General features: G+C 37.4%; 1 protein-coding gene across 2 annotated transcripts in view; it reads left to right on the forward strand.

The window, feature by feature from the left end:
* LOC114649974 (cGMP-dependent 3',5'-cyclic phosphodiesterase) overlaps positions 1–23,098 on the forward strand; it is a 736,214-nt gene that overhangs the window by 550,573 nt on the left and 162,543 nt on the right. For both annotated transcript variants that reach the window (XM_051926538.1, XM_051926540.1), the window contains exon 5: positions 19,658–19,767. In XM_051926538.1, the coding sequence (XP_051782498.1) occupies positions 19,658–19,767 (110 nt within the window). The remainder of the gene's footprint in view (positions 1–19,657; positions 19,768–23,098) is intronic.

The raw sequence follows: 23,098 nt of genomic DNA on the forward strand, positions 1-23,098 counted from the left end.
GTGGTACCTTTTTGTATAAAATAAAAAAAATAAAAATAGTAAGTATTAAAATGACAGATGCTCTGCAAAACATGGTAGTCTTGATAGGTTATTTATTGCCTACTGTTTCTGGATCTTTTTAATTTAAAATCTTTTTTTGGTTAGGTTTCTAATTACTGATTAATTTTCTGAACTTACTCATTGTATTGTCTTGGTAGAATAATATATATATATATATATATATACAGTATATATATTACTTTCCCCTTTTGTATTATTAATATGTAGCCTTTGTCAGAATGCCTCAAATCTCACAGACTTACCACTTCTACATTTATAACCTCATGCAATTAGGTGTAGTGAAAGACAAGCAGGAGTAAAGTTACACTTTAAATAATGTATTATTGATAATATTCATAAATAATAACAATATGCAAAGTACATTTGAATATTGGCAACCATACAACCTGATGAATGCTGATGTGTAGTTTCAGGCAGCACACAGACTTGTTAGTTACTTTAAATGTTTCTAGTTAAGGCATCATTTGTGGTCAGCTTTCTTCAGAGCAGTTCATGGTGTGTGAGATGCTCCTTCATCAGTTGGTAAGAGAGAGAGAGGGAGGGGTAAAGTAAGCAAATTTATAGATTCTCTGTCAAAACCCTACAGCCAATACAGCGTCACAGTACTTTAAGGCTTCTGATACAAGCCAATTCCAAACAGCCATACTTCAGACCAATGGGGCATAGAATACCTTCACACCTGCCCCCAAAACCATGTGTTAAGGTGAAGCTTGCCAACTAGGGAGTCTGGCTTTCCTGTGGGGGCTGACTGAGAGAGTCCTGCACAGAAACATTTGCCAAACTTGTTTGAGGCCCTTCCCCCAACCCTGTCATAAAATTCACTATCCTGACTTAGTCCTAGGGGTTAAACATGAATGCGTCTCACTAATGAAATACTAGTTACAAATAAAGACATACAAAATATTTATCAACTTGTATGCAAAATTTAACACCACAACACTAATTCCAGTAGGAGGGGTGATGCCTACCCCCATAACACTGAGGACAGATCAGGATCCACCCATGTACTGCGAACAAGCCCACCACTGAACCATACTGGTACAATTTGGAGTCACCAATCTACCACATGCACATGTCTGAGTTGTGGGAGGAAGTTGGGGAGCTCAGAAATACACGGAGAGAACCTGCAGACTCCACATGGCAGCTAGAATGGCATTTAAATGCAGAGTTTTGATGCTACCAAGCCGTAGTGTTCACCATTGCACCACTTTTCTGTTCCAGTCATAGCTAAATCTTTACTGTTCTTTTTACTTTTATACATTTACAAATAGAACACAAGAAGCCTAACTAACTCTTTTACTAATTTAAAAGTATAAATTGGCAGGTTCAGGAACCACTCTCTGACTTCTGTTATTTTTGAACATTTTACAGTCTTAACCCTCAACTGAAGGACTGTGACTGTGTCCAACTTTTTCTTTGACTTTGTCAGTTACATTTATCTGTGGACCACCAGAGGTTTTTAACTCTCCAGGGATGCTGCCAAGTGGAGTTTTTGTTTTTCTTTCTATTGCCAATGTTATAGTTCAACAATTAATTAATGATCAGATATTGTGGAGTTCCATTTATATTAACCCATTTCAAACTACTTTGTTTCCTGTCTTTTTGCATACTTGTTATGTAATTAGTAATTCACAGTGCTCAGTGCCTGCACTCGGTGCTATACATAAATAAACTAAACTGAAACTGAAAGCATACATTATCTAAATATCATATTGTATTAAATCCATCCATCCATCCATTATCCAACCCGCTATATCCTAACCACAGGGTCACAGGGGTCTGCTGGAGCCAATCCCAGCCAACACAGGGCGCAAGGCAGGAAACAACCCCTAGGCAGGGCGCCAGCCCACAGCAGATTGTATTAAATTGTCTGTAATCAATTTGTCATTCATTTATTTTAATTCATTTTTAATGGTTTACTTATTCACAGTTTTTCACTTATACTGAAATGATTGTTTTGGAATCCTTTTTATTTCCTTTTTCCAAAGTAATTCCAGTCTTTAATATCAATTTAAAGATACATTTAAAAAAGTAAGTAACTGAATCCCTTGAGAGGCTGCCAAGTAATATTAACTATGGATGTGGGCCGTGCCGGGTAGGGGGCACTAGATAAATAAATATTATATCCACTAAAGTTTTTAGTGTTATTTAATCCATCTGGAGACTTGCTTGTTCTGTGACGTGCTTCTCCAGTACAGCATAAGTTTGTTTTCCTTACTGAATTCCTACTGAATTTTGATATTGGTACTGCGTATTATTATAAGAACATATTGAAATGTTTTGACAGGAACAGTCCATTAACTCAGCTACTCAGTTTCTCTTCATTTGGTTTTTTCGGAATCTATACTGATGGGGGCTCACTGTAATGGCTCCCTAGGACTTCAGCACAGGTTGACAGCTGCTTTCACAGGTTTCTATTCTTTTTTTGCAAACCAGGGTAGGATCTGCTATGAAACTAATGAAGCTTAGGTTTTGAGGCCTCAGAAGCGACTTTAATTTTCATCCCCCCACAACTCCAAAACCATAAGGCATAGGATGTTTATCATTCACAACAGTGACTTTGACATGTGAGATAATTGAGTACAGCAATTTTAATCAAACTCTGAGATATAGTGGTTATAATAAAAAAAAAGATGTGGTGCTCTGTCCTGGGACAGCCCCTATGAAGAAATAACAGTGGTTACCCAGACCGTGCTGCTGGTTGCGAAGCGGGCTCCATAACAGTTTGAGCATCAGGGCTCCAAAAATATACAGTAGGTCAGTCGCTTTTGCAAACAAGTGGTTTCTTTGAGTATTTCAACAGAATGTATAGTTTCAGTTCCCGAATCTATCTCTTTTCTATATCCACTTAGTCCATCACTGAGTCATAGAAAGCTAGAGCCTATGCTAACACCAAGATGTCATCAATGGAATACTAATGAACTTTTTTTTTTATTAAAAACTAGTAATTAGCTTTGCTTTTTTGAATAACTTTAAACATGCTTCTTTGTTTCTACAGTATTTGCTTAGGCTGAAGTGATTCCTTTTGTAAGTGTAATCTGGTATTACCCCTATGGCTTCTATGCGGGAGAATAAGATGACATATAAGTTTCATTGATGACACTATTTGTTCTGTAGAAGATCACCTCCATTGGGCTGCACAATGTGAGATTTTTCTATTTTGGATTGTAATTTAGTGCTTTTTTAGGCATGTCACCATGATCTTTTTACAGATTTGATATCCGTTCTTTTACAAAAGCAACAGGAGCTGGCAGGGTGGCTCGTCTAGTGGTTAGATGGGACTTTTTGGCAAGTGAACTGATCCTGCTCACATTTCACAAATGTGGATATTTCTGAGTTGTCCTGTTCATGTAAAGCATGTTGTTAATAAGAAAATAAAAGTAGTCTGACTGCCAAATGTTGTCTTTGCTTCTAAATTTTCTCTTGCACTTCTGAGTGAGTGTAAGGATAGACAGGCCACTATCTCAAAGGCCTTTTCAAAATCATACCATACTCTTTGATTTCAGTTCATTTTATTTATTTATGTCATTTGAATTCCTGAACAATCAGTGATTGTGCTGTATATATTTAATCTTCATATGTCCACTGTGAAGCTCTTACTGATAAATTCCTTGTGTTGCTATTGGGTTTTTAAGCAGATAGCTGTTATACAATCATCTTACTTCATCAGTAAAAGAGGTCTGACCACTGGTATTGAAACTGCACTGAAAGATTCTTCTAGAAATGTTTTGAGCCATGTAATAGGAAGGAAAAACCTTCTAAATGTCCTGCCAGCTATTCATTTATTCTTAAACCCATTTAAGCCAGTTCCTATCTAAATATTACCACTAATAATTGTTATAATAATCACAGTAATATTAAGGCAGCATAGTGGCCCAGTGATTATTGCTGCTGGCTCTCAAATCCCATTGTTCTGCTAGGAGAAGGAGAATGGCAAATTGTTGATTCTATTATGCCTTATGTGAGTGGTTGGGGGGGGTGAGGTTCTCTCAGGAGCCTTTTAATTATTAGCTGGTATTGGCATCCAGGACTGGTTTCTGCTGTGGCATCTAATGCTGCTGGACAGGCTTTGGCACCACATGACCCTGAAACCAGTTTAGACCATGGGTGAACAGATTAATGGGCTGCTTCATCATCGATAAGTTTTCTTTATAAATTTTGTCCAGCTCATGGCTGGTCTTGAAGCAACCCTGAAGAGGCCTTCCTAATTTTACATTTTTTTTCTTTTTGATGGTCAGGACTTTTGTGTGGGCAGTTCCGAGGAGGACAATCTTCCACACCTGGGATGACACTGGCTGAAGTTCTTTGAAATATTTTTGGAGACCTTGTCAATCAGCTCCAAATGCTATAGTTACGACGAGAAACACTAGGTCTTGCTAGATTTAAATCTATTTAAGTTTATTTCAACCTCTTTGACTGAGAATTTCACATTATCTGGAAGGGCTACATCATTGAGCAGATATCACCCCTTGCTTCTAACATGAAGAACGATGTCTGGTCAGTTGGCTCTAAAGGTACTATCAGTGTTTACATCCATATCGTACATAACAATACTGTTCCTTATCTCAACAATCATTTCAAACTGGTGATGATACCAATGATCAGGCACTGAGCATTGACTAGTGCAGGTAGCTAGCTGTCCGATTGTGTTGATGAGTGTATTGTTTTAGCACTAGCACTGAGCATCCAGCAACAATGTAATTGATGTGCTTCTCTTCTTGCTGGTGTATCCTGCTTTTGCTATTCACATCCATCTTCAGAAAATTCTTCTTATGATGAATGCAGAGTCCTAAGCTGCCATGAGGAGTCTTTCTGTTTGGCCCTTCAGCCCAGAGCCTTGCAATGATCCAAAGGTCAGTTTCTTGCCAACACAGTTGTTTAATGTCTGTCTACAGAACTGATCGTGGACTGCTTGTGGTGAGAGGTTGTTGATTTTTTTTTTTTGTCACTTAGCAAAGCTTTCATCATGCTCTTGATGGTCATTTATTATTATTAATATTACAATTATTATTATGTTGAGCACCAGAGTATGTGGAGAACTAAACTGATAATAATGGTGCAAAGTCTGTTACGCAACCACTGTAGAAAGAGAAAATGTAGAATTATGTCAATAATAAAATAGTTGCATTCATTGACACAGAGTCTGTTATTAAAATTCCATGTGGGTTGCAGAGATTATTCTTTCATTTTATAAACCAGTGACTCAAAAAAGGCAGTGTTTATATTTTCTCTAGCTGCTTCTGTTTCATTTGACAATGCTAAATTTCATGAGCGATATACAACCCCTAACTTAACATTTCTTAAGAAGTTAAGTACTGTATTTATACCACTAGAGAAATGTAAAATAAATGACTGCAGCAACGGAGTTTTAGCACAATGAGCATCATCTGATTTTGCTAATAACTCAACATTTGAATTATATGGGGTTAATGCATTCAGTTAAGAAATTATTAAATAATGAAAGACAAAAATGATTCTATTTTTTAATACTCTATGTTTAATCTGTTCTGGTTTTCTGCGTGCTTGCGTTGTCTTTGAAATGAAAGCAAGAAGCCCTCCTCCTCCTCCTCCTCCTCCATCGCCCACACGGCTTTTTGTATTCTCGTCACTTGACCACAGCACTGAAAAGAGCTTGCCTAATTCTCTCTCTATACATTAAATGTCCTCTGCAGGAAATTCAAATGGTGGTTGACCTTGATTCTAAACAATGATTTCAGGAGTTTTAATGTTTTATATTTTCAATGCTTAAAAGAGAATTAAAACATTTCACAGTACAGTTCATTATTTTATGTGTATGTCTAATAATATGAGATACTTTGAAAAGTTTGAGCCTGCTGTCAGTATGTTACAATCTAAAATGTACGTTAATATTTTTAAAGAAAGTCTGTAGAATGTATGAAGTTAATTATAACAGAAGACACTCTAACAAAACAAACTAAAATGTAAACCAATCAGTCCTTTCCTGCCCACTTCTTCCATTTTTATGATTTTAGGAGGCTAACCAGCCCTGAACTGTATGCCAATTTGTTACGGCCACACTCTTATCCACACCCACGCTGACTTGTACCAGGCTGATTTATAGTCGCCAATCGATCAAAAAGCATGTAGTGGATGTGAATGAGAAGTCCAGAAGGCCCAGAAAAAACCCATACAGATCAGATAGTACAGGGGTTCTCAACCAGGGGCCATATGGCTCCCTAGGGGCCACAGGATTTTCCAAGGGGACCACTGGTGAAAATTATATAAAAGGGGGGCCACGGCACGAGATTAGGGGGCCACAGAGAGAAGTGGGAAGCAAAGAAAACAGAGACATGAAGAGAAAAGAAAACAGAATTGACGTGACCGTGCTTCCAAGTGGATGAATCGTCGCTCTGTGGCAGCAATGTTGCTTCCCCTTCCATCCTCCTCCCACTTCCTCACTCCAACCCCCGTGCAGTACCCTGCGGCGATTTCAGTATCTCATGTATCACGGGAAAGGTGTGTGCCTGTAGCCGTGTTAGTGCTGTTCCATCCTATGAATATTACAGACATTTTAGCTCTTATTTTTGCCATTCCTTTCGCAATTGCCATTGAAAATAATTGAAAATAATTGCTTAATAACTTTTATTTCCTCCTCCGGGTGCTCCCACAGTTCAAAGACATGCAGGTTAGGTGCATTGGCGATCCTAAATTGTGCCTAGTGTGTGCTTCGTGTGTGGGTGCAGAGGTGGGTAGAGTAGCCAAAAATTGTACTCAAGTAAGAGTAGCGTTACTTCAAAATAATATTACTCAAGTAGAAGTAAAATGTAGTCATCCAAAAAATTACTCAAGTAAGTAAAAAAGTGTTTGGTGAAAAGACTACTCAAGTACTGAGTAATTTTTTAGAAATGTTGTAACAAGACAGACAAAAATATAAAATAATGTGCAAATTCTGCTGTTTTCAAATAATAAAATACAAATTGAGTAAAAATAAATAACATGTTTACAAAATAAAGATGCACAAATAACACAAAGTTCCAAATCTCAGTTTTTCACAACAAAGCTTTTGAAGCCAATACCTACAGTAGGCAACATGTATGTTTGAACAGTGCAAACTACTTACAGTGACAAGATATACTGACTGTACACTGACAATATAATACTGCATATTCACTTGCCCTCCAAATAGCACAGCGGATAGAAAATAACTTTAGAACAACGTAGCTTGTGCACGTACAAGAAGACTCACTTTACCTTGACTGTCTGTGTCTGTGCATGTTTGTGCTTGTTCTTCACTCAGTGAAGTGATGGTTAAGCTTCAGCAGGAGTTGACTCTCATTTTTCATGTACAAGTAGAACCTTGGATTGCGAGAAACTTGGTTTGCGAGTGTTTTGCAAGACGAGCTAAAATGTTTAATACATTTTGACTTGATAAACGAGTGAGGTCTTGCAATACGAGTAGTCCATATATGCTTTGTTTGCCGAGCGTCACGTGATCACAACTGAGCTGATGGTTCTCTCTCTCGCTGTGGGATTGTGGGCAATCGTCAGTCAAGTGTAAACTGTTTACTACAGCATCGTGACCACGTGTGTGTGCTGTGACATGTGAGTCCCTGTCTTGCACCCCAAAACACAAAGCTGAATCTCAATACTTTAGCGACACCATCTTTATTCAGCTTGAAACAGGAACAGCACAGTTATTTATTGTAGCTGGATCTTCCACTCTCCTATACACACACAGCAGTCAGGCAGGGTCATACCCAGGTTAGTGGCCAAGTAATACTGTGCCCTGCGCATTTATAATGTTCCTTGTATCACCCATCAACGGCAGGTGCTTATAGCATGACCGCGATCTTTTCGGATTCGCTTTTACGGTGAACTGCTACAGCGCTGGGTGCCTGCAGTTGCTTCGGGGCGCTCTTCCGTGTGTTATCCCATTGGATGAAATCCCACAAGAGTTCAGAAACTCACTCACACCCGCCATGATGCTTTTCAAAGGTAAAGTGCAGGTTAATTTGTTTGATATATTTTTACTTTATATTTTGTATTAATCATTTTTATATGAATAGTTTTGGGTTGTGGAACGAATCATCTGAGTTTCCATTATTTCTTATGGGGAAATTCGCTTTGATATACGAGTGCTTTGGATTGCAAGCACGTTTCCGGAACGAATTATGCTCGCAAACCGAGGTTCCACTTGTATTTTTTCTTTCCCTGTCCACTCTCTGTGAGGAGTTTTTCCCGCTATGACGCTACAGTTTGTGTGTGGTCATGTGACTGCATGGCTACGTCTGATTTGTGAAATGGAGCCATGTGATTATTGTTGCTACGTCTGAATGGTGAAAAGGAGTCTGGTGATTATTGTTGCTATGTCTGATTGGTGAAAAGGGGACTTGTGATTATTATTGCTATGTCTAATTGGTAAAACAGTCATGCAGTAGATCCACTGGCAGCTTCTCTCTGGCAAAAATATAGCGTATCTAATGGAAAAAAAGTAACAATTCGAGTGTTGCCCAATGTAGCGGAGTAAGAGTAGCGTTTCTTCTTCACAAATGTTCTCAAGTAAAAGTAAAAAGTATGGTGCAGTAAAACTACGCTTAGAAGTACAATTTTTTTAAAAAGTTATTCAAGTAAATGTAACGGAGTAAATGTAACTCGTTACTACCCACCTATGTGTGTGTGTGTGTGTGTGTGCCCTGCATTGGGCTGGCACCCTGCCCGGGATGTGTTCCTGGCATGGACCCTGTGCTGGCTGGGATTCGCTCCAGCAGACCCCTGTGACCCTGTGTTAGGATATAGCGGGTTGGAAAATGACTGACTGACTTTTATTTCCAATTTGAGAGTTTATCTTGAAATTAGGGATGCACCTTTTCCAATCAATCTGTATATTCAAAATTTACAATAGACTAATTTTGCAAAATATTAAAGAATCCATATTTTGTTAAAACCAAAAAAAAAGATCCTTGAACATAGCCTTTCAATTATCTTGGTTGAGATATTCTAATGGGGGATTTTATCTCAAATCGTGCAAAGCATATATATTAACCATAACCGATTTGACTGAAAGAAATATGTGGGACCCCCATGTCTGAAATGAAATTACCCACATTCATTTTGCGAAATTTGTGCCAGTGTTGTAGTAATAAAGAATCAGGTTTCAGTGGTGTGAATTATTTACTGAGCCAAACCCGGAATCGTCTTAACATAATGGACAGAGGTGAACTTCGGTTATCCCTCACAGCAATAGAAACAGATTAAAAAAACGATGTTTCTGGTCATCAAGCACAAGGGTCACATTGATCGAGAAATACTTAAAGTATAAATTTTTGTATTTTATAAATTAAGAAATTACTGTATGTAATTTGCATTGTAATGTAATAAATTGTATTGTGTTATAATAAAACCTGTTTTATTTACAAACAAAACATTTCAATAGCTACCTTTCTACCGCTAAGACGGGGGACCACAGGAAGGAAACAAGGTTGAAAGGGGCCCAAGGTTGAAGAAAGGTTGAGAAACCCTGATATAGCATATTAATTCCACCTAAACAGTGAGATGAACCCAGGTCCCTGTAAGTCTGTAAGTCTGTTCTTTGGACCACCACAAGATCCATGCTTAGGCTAAAAGTAATGCCCGTGCAGAATTAGTTATGATTGTTCTGGTCTATTGTGGGTCTTGTTGTTGGATTTGGTTTGTTAGTACATTGTATTTTGCTTTTTCTATTTGTCTTATGATGTTCTGTTTTAATCTGTTTATGTTGATTGTTTTCTAATTATTAACCATCTTCTTTTGGTTACTTTAATTAATTTAGTTATGTTTCCCTTGTGTTGTGTTAATTATGCCATTTATTAAGCATTTTATTATGTTTGTATTCGGAATGCACGCAGGTAGTCAAAAATTATTATGAGAATTGAACTGAGCAGGAAAAGATAAATGAATAACAGACAAAATGTAGTCAGACAGGAAGAAGTCATAACCGAATTGCTGGAAGGAAACCAAGGTCCAAGTCAAAGGGGAAACCAAAAAACAGAAGTCTTGAATACAAATCCAAAGATCTGAAAACAAACTGCTCTCTCCATTTAAAAAAATTTAATTAAATGCTTTTTATGCACCAAATGGTAAATCTGTGTGCTAACGCCACAGTATTTATAATGGAAACAACCATTACATAGTCTACCGGATAAACATGGTCACATAATAATTAGACAGCATTGCATAAATGCAAAGAAACCTAACATTAATAAACTTTTACATTATTAAAACATAAAATCATAAATTAAGATTCTCCATGAAATAGTAATAGAACAGGGTAAATAAATTCTGTTTACAGATAACTATTACAAGAAATACAATAAAAAAGACAGCAAAACCTTAACAGTTTGGAGGTAGAAACCCAAAATTAGATTACAGGCCTTGGATGTTTTAATCAGTTTTGCTGTAGCACCCTAGTTGGGTTGCTTATGTTTTATCATTTTTTTGAATTCAATATTTTTTTTTCTATGGAGACTTGTTATTTCTTTTGTAGGAATTTGAAATCTGCTGAACTTTGCTTCACTTTTATAAAGAGTATATTTTTTTCATTTTGATTGTAGATTTTCAAATTTTTTACTACCATTTGAGGTTTATAGCTTTCATGAACTAAGTACTATTTGTACATTTTTTAAATATTTTTCAAATATGCCTTGTTTTGTCAAGTTGTGTTGTTTGACTAGGGATCTCCCATTGCTTCTTGAACCCAAAGTGGCCCTTACATTAGAACATCACCTTAAGGGTGTGCCAGTCAACACAGTGACCACTGCATGTCTTCTTGTGACATCATCTTCCTCTATAAGAAGGAGGAACATGGTTTAGAGTGTCAGCTCTTCTGATATTTTAGGAATCGGCACACATCATGTTTTTATGTTTATTTTGCAATTAATGTTAATTAATGTTATTAAACATTTTTTTGGAATCTGTTTTATCATCTTCTTTTTCAGGTTTTTGTAGATTTTGCTTACTCTTTAGGAGCTATCTTGTTTAGGCAGGCACTTATGTTACTTTGTTCATTTCGGATCAGGCAAGAGAAAAAAGCCTGTGTTGATTATACAGTAAGAGAATTATTTAGCTCCTTTTCATTGACCTAGTACTGTTATTTTCCATTGATGTAATGTGATATTCTGAGCTCTTGTTTTAGTCTACCCTTTGCTGCTATAACTTTAGTTACCTAGTGGTATTTGTAACTTCTGCATCAAAAGTTTGTTTTATGCTGGAGGTGCCATGGTAATACGTATAAATGTTCACTGAAGCCACCTGTGGCACTTTTAGTGGGATAGTTTGTTGGAAGATATGATGACCCTAAGCAGGAAAATGTGATAAAGTTTGTGGGTTTACTGCTGGAGTAGTGTCACCTTGCACCGAATAAGTTAATTAGGATATTCATACTAAGAGGGAAATATTCTGAAAATTATAAAATGTTAACTTCCTACAATATCATGAAATGGTAACCTCCAAACTTTTGAGTATGACTTGTGGACATGTTGGACCCGGACACTGACAGGCTGACACAGAACGTCTTCAATCACACACATTTATTTACAACACACACCCTCCAAGACAACATACAGTGCACAATCACCAAAACACAGTCTCTTAGTACTCCTCTCTGCTTCTTCAGCCACCTTCAACTCCTCACTGGCAAGCTCTGTCCTTCTCCCACCCAACTCCGGCTCCCCGAATGGAGTGAGGCGGTCCCTTTTATTCAGTCCCCGGATGTGTCGCAGGTGGCCCCTGATTAACATCCGGCAGCACTTCCAGATGTGTTGGAAGTGCTGCAAGGGAATTCAGTCCTCCTTCCAGCAGCACTCCCAAGTGTGGCGGAAGTGCTGCATACTCCAGACCAGGGGCTATCCAGGCGCCCCCTGGTGGTGGCCACGGTGTAGCATAGGGTTGGATCCCCCATCTTTGTGGCCCCCGTACAACCCAGGGGCACTGCCCCCTTGTGGCCCAGGGAAAACACTGCCTTTCTTCCGGTACTCCCATAGTTCCGGCATCCCGGTGGGGCAAGGTCCCTGGACATCTGTCACAGACTACGTATTTCATTCAGACTGGTTCTTTCCATTGGCACTTTTTTATGTGTCAGATTGTCTTGATTATTTACTTCTTTGTATTTAATAAGAAATGCAAATGCATGCCTTACAGTACGACAAAATTAATGGACAGTGATACATAAAATTGTACATTTTAGATTGTATTTTTGAAATTAATTCTTTCCAATGTACAATTCTGCATAACAAGAACACATTTGTACACAAAATGGTTTAAAGTTGCCTGTAGCACAGTACCCGTACACATATCTGACTATAGAGAGAATACAACATAGAATGCAATAAAACAATAAGACAAATAGTGAAAAAAATGACAAATGGAAAAGGTTCATGTTTTCCCAGAAGAATTTGTACATTTCCAAGGGTAATATATATTCTTTTTTAGCAGAATGCACTCTCATGAAGACGACACTCTTGCTATTTTCTTTAAGCAGCATGGAGCAGGTAGCCACCTTGCTGTCTTTTTCTAAATAACATCTAGAAGTCAGTTTCCTCACAGTATTATCTCCAGCCAGTTAAGGTAATGTCAGAGGACTTCTTTTTTTATTTTCTGGATGTGTTCAGCATCAATGTTGGAAAAAGGCAAATTACAACATTTGCACTAAGATCATGAGATGAGTCACAAAATGTCAAAGTGCAAAACCAAAATACAAAATTGGGAAAAACACACACGTCCGGCTCAACTAACTTACTTTGAATTGCAAAACACATTGCAAAGTTTATATAAAGAATCCAGAAGCCTGAAAGTCATTGAAGTGGGCATCATCTTATATACAATGTGTGTGCTGATGCAATGCATCACCGTTCTGATAACCAGCCACCACTGCCATCATTGACATTGAGATAAAATAGCATTAAGATAATGATAATAAAAAAAATAATACTATCAAAACAATAAATAATAAGATAGAAAAAATTAGATTTTTGCTAGTCAAAACCCCCAAAGTTGTGACAGGATGTTTTGAAATTAATTTTATTGTATATTTCCTGTCTGTTTTGCTGCATCCTGGATGATGTAATTTAAGGTTGTTTCCCATCGTTTGCTAGGTGTCAAAGTCCAATGTTGTAGGCCCCCTGTTGTTTAAGAGCAAGTCTTGGATAATCCTGGTCTCAATTTTACCTAAGTAATAAAGGAAGGACTCTTTCTTGTAAAAGAATAACATGTTTTGCTGATAATTTCCAGTTCCCCTTTATCACGATTCCTTTTTTGATTCTGGCTTACATTTTAGACCTCTGCCACTCAGAAAATAATTAAAAAAAGAATAAAACCAATGAATCGCTGTTACCTTTTTGAAGAGACATGCTTATTACTTACACCCAGCTACTAACACCATGGCTGATCAATAGATAGCATTCTTCCAAAGTTCACCTTCATAATGTCTGTGAGGTTAAGATTATGGGATGTATGTTGCATTACAGAGCGTGTCATTGTCCATCTTTGCTATCATACTACAAAGAATTGGCAGCAACTACAGCATATAATCCCAGCACAGGTAACCTCATCATGGCCATTTTTTTATTCATTGTCCTTGTTCATTTTTTATTTATTCATCAGCCAAACCCATCACTAATCTAGTTCACTAGAGTTTCTCAAATAGAATAGACATCAAAAACATAAAACAAAGAAGAAAGAATAAAAAGATGGCATCACTGTTTATTATGATACCATGTTGAGTTTGTTAAATAAACATAGTATACAATATAATCCTTAAAGGTATGAACACAGTATTATTCCCTCAGAGCCATGGCTCCCATGTCCCTTCTTCTACCTAAAAGATGTTCTGCTCAGGATTTCTTATTCTTGATGCAAATTCTTCACACTTGCTTTTTAATTATGTATGAAAGTTGAATTTCGACATGCATTTGAGTATCACAACCATCTTTAATCATTTTTCTGGATACACCGTAGGAATTTATGATTTACAGATCAACTATCAGAAGCATGCATCTAGTTTTCACTAAAATGAGGCCTATCTTTTGAACTGTATCTGTTTTAGCCTATGAAGGTTGTGCAATGTTTGTAAAAACAGTCTCACACCTCCCTTGTGGGTAATCTTTTTGCTAGCCTTGTGCTATATATTTTATGAAAAGGTGCAATATGAACAGGTGAAAACTTCAACAGACTGTCATCATGCTCTGATTTGTCAATGCTTATTACATAGCCCTTCCCTGATTGAATTTCCTCATTACCTGATTGGTCATTTTTCACAAAAGAATAGCTTATTCTAACACAGTGGACGTAGAAGAGTTGCTTTTCAATGTGCTTGTTGTGTTGCTTACCTGTATGCATCTAAATCGTGTTTTGTACAAACTGAATGCTTCATACATGGGGAAAAGGCAAATCATTCACCAGTTGCTACAGTTTTGTGGTAAATCTGGTGGCTACGACATTACCACCCCTTTAAGGATTTTTTCTGCCGATGTGCGCATGCCCAGTGTAACCGAATATCTGCATCATATGCATTTTAGTGGGCACGGTGATACTTCTGTGAACAATGTGAATATGCTATTGTGCGCAGAGATCGTTTTTTTATTTTAAAACACCCTTTTTAAATGAAAACACAGTAGTGTGGATGTAGACAGAGTCATCACCTACCATGCACATCTTTGGGAGCAAGATTTCATAATGATTGAGATGGGATTGGTAGCCATTTCTTTGGACTGCTGACCACTGCATCATTATACTGTCTAAAACAAGACAACTGAATTTATAAGATTTGATATTTAACTTTTCAGGTTAATAAGACGTCACTTTTAAAAATGTGCTTTATCATTATTTCAATAAATGTGTGTTTTAGATTATCTAAGTTTCCTTTTCTTAATTAATATACTCAGGATAATGAAGGTAATAAACTGTAATTGTTTTTAAAAACACTACAACTGTTGGTGAATACCCTAACACTTTATATTTAGTTGCTATACAGTATTCAGACTCACTCATTAAATTGTTGGTGGAAATGTTTGCCGTTTCATCTCCATTTGTACATCTTAAAAAAAAATCAAAGAGGTTAACATCTCTGCATTTGAAAAAGTTCTTCCATTTTTCTGTATTCTGAATTTGCCCTTTCTGGACTTCATCCACCACCCCCCTCCGGCAACCGCTGGCATGATTCCCAGTTTCCTGAAACTAAAGGAATGAACATTTTATCTTGTTTATAGCTTTCAGGAATTTAAAGACCTTTATCTGTTTCTTCTTCTTTCCAGGCTGTAAAAGTTCTTTTTCTCACGCCTTTGTACATAATTAAGACTCTTTTACTCAAGTATCTGATTTGTCTTTCTTTTTTGAACTCTTTTAGTGACGTCTAACTTTTTGCTACGAACAACAACGCTCCAAGTGACGTCCTTATCAGGCACTGAATAGACTTTGAAGCCCACTTCCGATTTATAAATACTTGTAAAGAAAGTATTCATTTCACAAATCATCTTTTTCTAAACAAAAAGCTATATGAAGTTTTATACAATAGCTTGTTGGTAACCTGTCTCATTGTTAGAGGAAAGAAAAGGTTTTATCTGATGATGAATCTTCACAACCAAAGAGGCTGCTACTGCCTCTGACGTCTCTGTGTAGTTGAAATGATTCTAGAAAAGTTCAGACTTATGAGAAAGATTTTAATAAAAGAACACTTAAAGGAGGGATGATCAAAGGCACACCTTTAAGGGCACGCACATAATAGCCTGCCTATGATTAAACTAAAAAGATTTAAATATTGAAAATGTAATATAAATTAATTCAGTCCCTAAATACAATTGTGTAAATTGCTTTCTCTTTATTTAATGCAAAGTGTTGACTCAATTATCATTAATCAATGTTCAACCCTAGCATGCAAACATGAGTAATGACTGAGGGGTTGTTCTTGTCACAAAATATTCCCTCAGTGATTAATTTTCTGCCTGACATTTTCCAACATCCCGGGTTTAACCCCACACTTAGATGTTGTCTGTACAGACTCTCCATCTGTGCCCTGTGTCTGTGTGGGTTTTCATTTTTGTTATAATTTTAATTTTTCTTCTTCTTGTGGCTTCTCCCATTAGGGATTGCCACAACAGATCATCTGTTTCCATATCTTCCTGTCCTCTGCATCTTTCTCTGTTACACCCATCACCTGCATGTTCCCTCTCACCATATCCATAAACCTCCTCCTAGGCCTTCCTCTTTTCCTCTTCCCTGGCAGCTCTATCTTTAACGTCCTTTTCCCAATATAATCAGCATCTCTCCTCTGCACAAGTCTAAACTAACACAATCTCACCTCTCTTACTTTATCTGCAAACCATCCAACTTGAGCTGACCCTCTAATGTACTCATTTTTAATCCTATCCATCCTTTTCACACCCAAAGCAAATCTTAACATCTTTAACTCTGACACCTCCAGCTGTGTCTCCTGTTTTTTTGGTCAGTGCCACCATCTCCAACCCATATAACATAGCTGGTCTCACTACTGTCCTGTAGACCTTACCTTTCACTCTTGCTGGTACTTGTCTGTCACAAATCACTCCTGACGCTCTTCTCCACCCATTCCACCCTGCCTGCACTCTCTTCCTCACCTCTCTTCCACAGTTCCTGTTGCACTGTACTGTTGATCCCAAGTATTTAAACTCATCCTCCTTCACCAACTCTACTCCCTGCATCCTCACCATTCCACTGACCTCCCTCTCATTTACACACATGTATTCTGTCTTGTTCCTACTCACCTTCATTCCTGTCCTCTCTAGAGCATATCTCCACATCTCCAGGGTCTCCTCAACCTGCTCCCTACTCTTGTTACAGATCACAATGTCTTCTGTAAACATAATAGTCCATGGAAACTCCTGTCTAATCTACTGTGTCAACCTGTACATCACCAATGTAAATAAGAAAGGGCTCAGAACTGATCCTTGATGTAATCCCACTTCAACATTAAACGCAATCGTCACTCCAACCACAGACCTCACCACTATCGCACACCCCTCGTACATATCCTGTACCACTCTTACATACTTCTCTGCCACTCCCAATTTTCTCATACAATACCACAACTCATCTCGGGGCACCCTGTCATATGCTTTCTCTATGTCCTCAAAGACACAATGCAACTCCTTTTGGCCTTCTATATATTTCTCCATCAACACCTTCAGAGCAAACATTGCATCTGCAGTGCTATTTGCCAGCATTAAACCATAGTGCTGTTCACTAATCATCAACTCCCTTCTTAACCTAGCTTCCAATAATTTTTTCCATAACTTTATGCTGTAGCTGGTCAATTTTATCCCACTGTAGTTACTACAGTTCTACACATTACCCTTATTCTTAAAAATATGTACCAGCATTCTACTTCTCCACTCCTAAGGTCCTTTTCTTCCTCATTAGTCTCCAAACTCTCATACAACTCTTCATACACCTTTTCTTTAGCTTTTGCCACCTCTCTCTTCACCTTGCTCCTTATCTCCTTGTACTCTTGTCTATTTTCTACATCTCTCTGACTATCCCACTTCTTTTTCGCCGACCTCTTCCTCTGTATACTCTCCTGTACTGCCCTATTCCACCACCAAGTTTCCTTTTCTTCCTTCCTCTGCCCAGTTGTCACGCCAAGCACCATTCTAGCTGTCTCCCTTACCCCTTACCCTGTCTGCTGTAGTTGCCCAGTTATCTGGTAACTCTTCACTTCCACCTAGTGCCTGTCCTCCCTGAACTCCACCATGTAGTCTTCCTTTTTCAACTTCCACCATTTATTATTTAAATATAATGTTTCATATTATGTTAATTCTGTTTTGTTTTTTTCTTTGTATATACGTGAAGTGATGATTTTTATTGATATGTTGTTGTTCAGTTATTTTCCTGTTAGGTTTAAAGTTTAGTATACATTTAGTGTTTTTGTTATCTGCCCTGCCTCTTGTATGTGGACCCTAAGGAAGTAGCGCCACCTAAATAGGCAGCTGGGGTACTGGCCTCAGCAGTACTTAGGCTGAAGCTGAGGAGGATAAACAGTTTCAGCATGGTATCCTTGTATTTTAGTCCTGTTTTTGCAATTTGTGGTTCTGATTGTAAACTTCTGATTTTAGCCCCTACTGTTGGTAAAGAAACTGATTCTGGTTTTGCTATGCTTGCTTTTGTTCTCTTTTAAAAGCAAATCTATTTATGCTCCTTTTATTGCCCTGCCTTTGGATTAGTCCTTTTCAACTTAATATATCTTTAAATATTAAAATAACTTCGTTTTTTTTGTGGGTCTGATATTTTACATTTTTTCCTCTTTCCCATTTTGAGTATCTTTTTTTTATGGATTGTAAAACATTTAGCCCATGTGTGGGCCTGTGTAGGCTTTTAGCCTGCAAATACGGTTTGGAACTAGGCTGCCTGTGGATGTAAAGCCTGCTCTTTTGGTTCAGTGAAGCTGTGGCTTTTGTTTTTGAGGCTTGCACCTATGTTTTGAGTTTGGGAGCTGGCAGGATCACAACACGTTAGGTTATCAGGTGATTTTCATTTGACACTGTGTGAGTGTGAGTGTAAAGTCTAGTCCACATGTACCCAGGTATTTTTAAAACAGTTTTTTTCCTCCTTTTTTCTTAAAAAAACTCCAGTCTACACAAGCACTGTTTTTTAAAAACTCTCCATCCACATGAAAACATGAAAAACTCATCCATGGCACCAATGCACTGGGGGATGCTATGGGCTTGGTGAAACCTTGCTACGAGCTCCTCTACTTTGGACTCAGTGACAGGTAATTATATATACACAGGACCCAAGTGAACTGTAATTGCTTCACACACTCGCCTTACTATTTTCAACAACAATCACTTTGTTCTCAAAGTTGTTCCACCAGCTAGACATCCAACCGGATCTCATCCAGAACCAGCAAGGTTGGCGGCTGGGTTTGTGTCATCGGAGGGTTCAATGTAGCAGTGACCGCTGTAGCACATCCTGACACCTCTGTTGCTCAACATAGTGATAAAGTAATCATACATTTAAATGTAAACATGTAAAAAGTCCCATCAACAAGGTTAACACCAGCAGTGCTTGGTAGACACACTGATGTCTAGCAAACAACATACCAGCGCAAACTCTGATGTTAAAAGCCAAAAATTCAGTTAACCTTGTCGGCACTTAAACAGGGAAGACGGAGTTTCTAAACATCTACACCCTGGAAGACGTTTTTCACAAGGTCCTTTTTCAAGGACCTAAAACGCAGTTTATGTGTGGATGAAAGGAAAAAATGTATGCAAAAAGCTATGTTTTAAAAAAATACCTGGGTACATGTGGACCAGGTCTGAGTGTGAGTGTGTGTACATGAAGGGTTGGTTACTAAATTGTGCCTGATGTTGCAAAGACAGGCTCAAGCCCTACCATGACCGTGAATAGGATTAAGTAGGTTTTAGAATATTATTTACTTCTGAAAACTCAGGACAATATACAGTAATAAAAGAAGTTAAAAAGTACATGATTTATTTAATAATGTAACAGGAAGTTACATTAGTTATTTGTTTCCTTTTTAAGCAGCGCTTTTAAAACTGTGATTACTGTTCTGTGTTTGGCAGAGGCACTGATCTGAATTTTTAACCACTAAAATATCTTTTGTCATTTTTAGCGATGCTGTTATTAAGAAGACTAGGCTTGGTTCTAGTGGATTGCCTTCATCTGAGCTACATGAAAAACAGATCGGCAGTTTGGCTGCTCCTCTTCCACCAGATAAGCAAGGTACAGAAATTAGTTTTGATATGGCATATGGTTGGATTTATTTATACATATTCTGTCTTCCCCATTTTTTTAAATTTATTAGTAGATGAATGTTAAATGGACAAACTTAGGAGTTTACAGCACAGTTGCTACCAATTTGACATTGCCTCTTGCATCCAGGGAGTTCATCCATCCACCTACCCATCCATTTTGCAGCTTCTTTATCCAATAAAGGCTCACATCAACTGTAGTTGGAAAAAGGATTAATGCATTAATAGTTAAATCAGACAAGATAATGAACCATGGGAAGACATGGATGGTTGGTTTGTGAAATGTCCTACCCAGAAAAGTCCCCTTCTGTTTCTCTTTCTACCAAAATAAGCAAAACAGTTCTGTCAGTTTTGTGACTTTAAATAGGAGTCCGTTCTGCCACTAAAATTAAATTTAGTGGATGAAAATTTGGAGGTTTTCTTATTATTTTCATCTCTGGAGCATCTTTTTATACCTTTGTTTTACATTACAGTATACATAGTGTCAATATTATGTAAGTACTTTGTTCGTGGTCAATCTGCTAAACTATGGGACAATTGAGTGACAACAGTCATCTAAAGGTGGGGTAGTCAAGGAGGACTGGCATTATGTTTAGAAAGAAACAGGTGCTACTTACATAATGGTATAAGAAAATGGTGTACAATGAAACTGCCAGTACTTTCAGGTACTTTGATGCCCTTGTTCTGTGTTTCACCAGGTACTGAGTAACAGACTCACAAGCAGTGTTGAAAAGACTTGCATCCAGGCCGTTGCAGAAAAGAAAACTTAACAATCACATGCTGGTACTAGAATAGAGATACCTGCAAAGAGGAATCTGCATGCTGGAGATGTCCTCTCACCCTCAATAATTGAATGATCTCTGGTCTATGATTATTAACGTTTACTGTATACTCTCCTTATTTGAGTGCCTGTATATTTTTCTTGGAGTGGAAGAAATAAACCAGAAATTATTCTTGCACTTTTATACAGACTGGCTGCCAGCTTGTCTTACACCTAAATGCTGTTATAAGGTTTCCAAAGTGCAAAAGAAGCTAATGCAAAGCACCATGTGTTAAAAGGGAACACCCAAAGAAACTGCCTTTACACCGTCACAGTATTAACCTTCTTCATTCTGATGAATACAGCCAAGAGCTGAAAGCCTGGAATGACTACTGTGCGCATGAGAATCTCTTCTCCTTTGTACTACGTAAGAGTTCTATGTGATAAAAACAGGGGGGATTTCCAGACAAAGTCCAGTTTCCTTGTTTTCAAATTAGAGCAGTGAGAACTGACAGTCATGGCCTGTGTATTATTTTAAAGTTTCTAGTATGCTGCAGTGATGTCTGATAATCTTAGTAAACTTCCCCAAAGGCTACACCCACCCATCCATTATTCAGACCCCCTTATCTGGTATAGGGCCAGTCCCACCAGTACTGGGCACAAGGTAAGAATTCATCCAGGGCATGGCACCAGTCCATATGTACATCCACATTCAATCACATGAAACTGAAGTGACCTCTGCCCCATCACACAGCACCTTCTTAGGGTTGCCAGATTAGAAAATTAGAAATACAGGACACTCTTAAAATCTCTGTCTATATTACTATATATATATAAATTTATACATGCCCCCTACACACCCAGACCAATATATTATATAAAAGTAGAGACATAAGTTAAAAACATAAAGCAAGGATTTTAATGGGTTATGAGGAAAACAAAAGTAAAATCACTTGAACATTATTTAATACAAGCTAAAAAAAATTCTGTAAGAGTGAAATAATTTGAAAATATTTATTTAATACAGACAACAGAGAAATATTATTACTATTATTTAATACAGGCAGTTAGAAAAAAAATTGGGCCTTGGCAAGTAGTAACTGATACAGAACTGCACAGCAGCGTGGCTGGAGAGCAAAACGGTAAGAGTGTCGCTGTCCTCAGCTAACCACAGCAACTGAACAAGTTACAAACAGGCAGCAACCACTAGTGTCCTCGTTACATTTGGGTTATTTTCATCAAGAGAATCTGAGAAAAAAAAGTATAATTACTTATAAAGTTAGAACTAAGTACCGTAAGAAGGTAGTAAAAATATATTTTTATTACGAAATTTGAAAATGAACTAAATACAGGACATTTGGGTGTCCCTGAAAGGTCAGTACAGGGCTGGGGACAAAATGATCAAATATGGGACATGTTCCATATATAAGGGATGTCTGGCAACCCTACCCCTTCTCTGATACATGCTGACATAAATTTGGTGTGAAGAAAGCCCCCTAGCAGATTAAAATGATGGAGAACTGAAAATTGATGTTTGGCAAACTACTGGAACAGGTGCCCAGCTACTTCCAAGGTGAGGAATGGAATGAGTGTCTGCTTTACTGCATAGACCTCTGAATGATTTTGTCAGAAATGTTTTGAACTTTATTAATATTTCACTATAGAGATGAAACTATTATTTAAAATGTTTGGTAGAATTATGTCTCCCCAGTGGTTGTGTTTGTCTGTTTTGAGCAGTGCACCCTCTGTATGGATTCCTAATCCTTTCAATAATGCAGTCTGCATTTTTACATTTTTCTTTAAATTGAGGTTTGATGTTTGCATAAAAAATAAACATGCTAGATTATCAGAAGTGTTAATGAGTTTTGCATATTTTGCCACATTCAGCTGACAGTTTAAAGAAAGTTTATATAAAGTCTCATTAAGCTCTTTGTAACATTATTCCTTATCAGTACATGATGTTATATTTATTCCCATCTTATCCATCCATTATTAAAATTTTAATTGCGAATGTGAAGCTTGTGAACTGATGCTTTTTGAGTGAGTCAATCATCCTCTGTTGATTTGCAGTGTCATTAAGTGCCATGTGGCAAAATTTCTATTATATTAAAGTAAACTTAATTTTATGGAGATGAAAAATATTATTTCCATATAATTAACTTTTGTTTTATTAGCCCTTATTGAATTCTTTTTTCACTTTGAAATGTATCTTTCGGAGCTGTTCGTTGAAAAATAAAGACCTTGCAAAGGCTGTGATTAATATATTATCATAGATATTTAGCATTATATTCTTTTTATTATAAAGATATTACTTATACTATTATTGTAACATTAAGTGGCGATTCCACATGAGACCCTGGGAGTGTGTGAGTGAGTGCTTTTTTGGCAAGTAGTGCTCTCAATTGTTTAATTTTAGAGCTTTTAGTGCAGTGGTGTCTAATTGTCATTATTAGGATCCAATTATGGGAGCAAGCAAACTTCACAGAAAAACACTTTAATAATAGGAAAACAAAAAAAAATAGAGTGAAGAAATTTAAACAAG

This window comes from Erpetoichthys calabaricus, chromosome 4, assembly GCF_900747795.2.
Source record: "Erpetoichthys calabaricus chromosome 4, fErpCal1.3, whole genome shotgun sequence".
Lineage (NCBI taxonomy): Eukaryota > Metazoa > Chordata > Cladistia > Polypteriformes > Polypteridae > Erpetoichthys > Erpetoichthys calabaricus.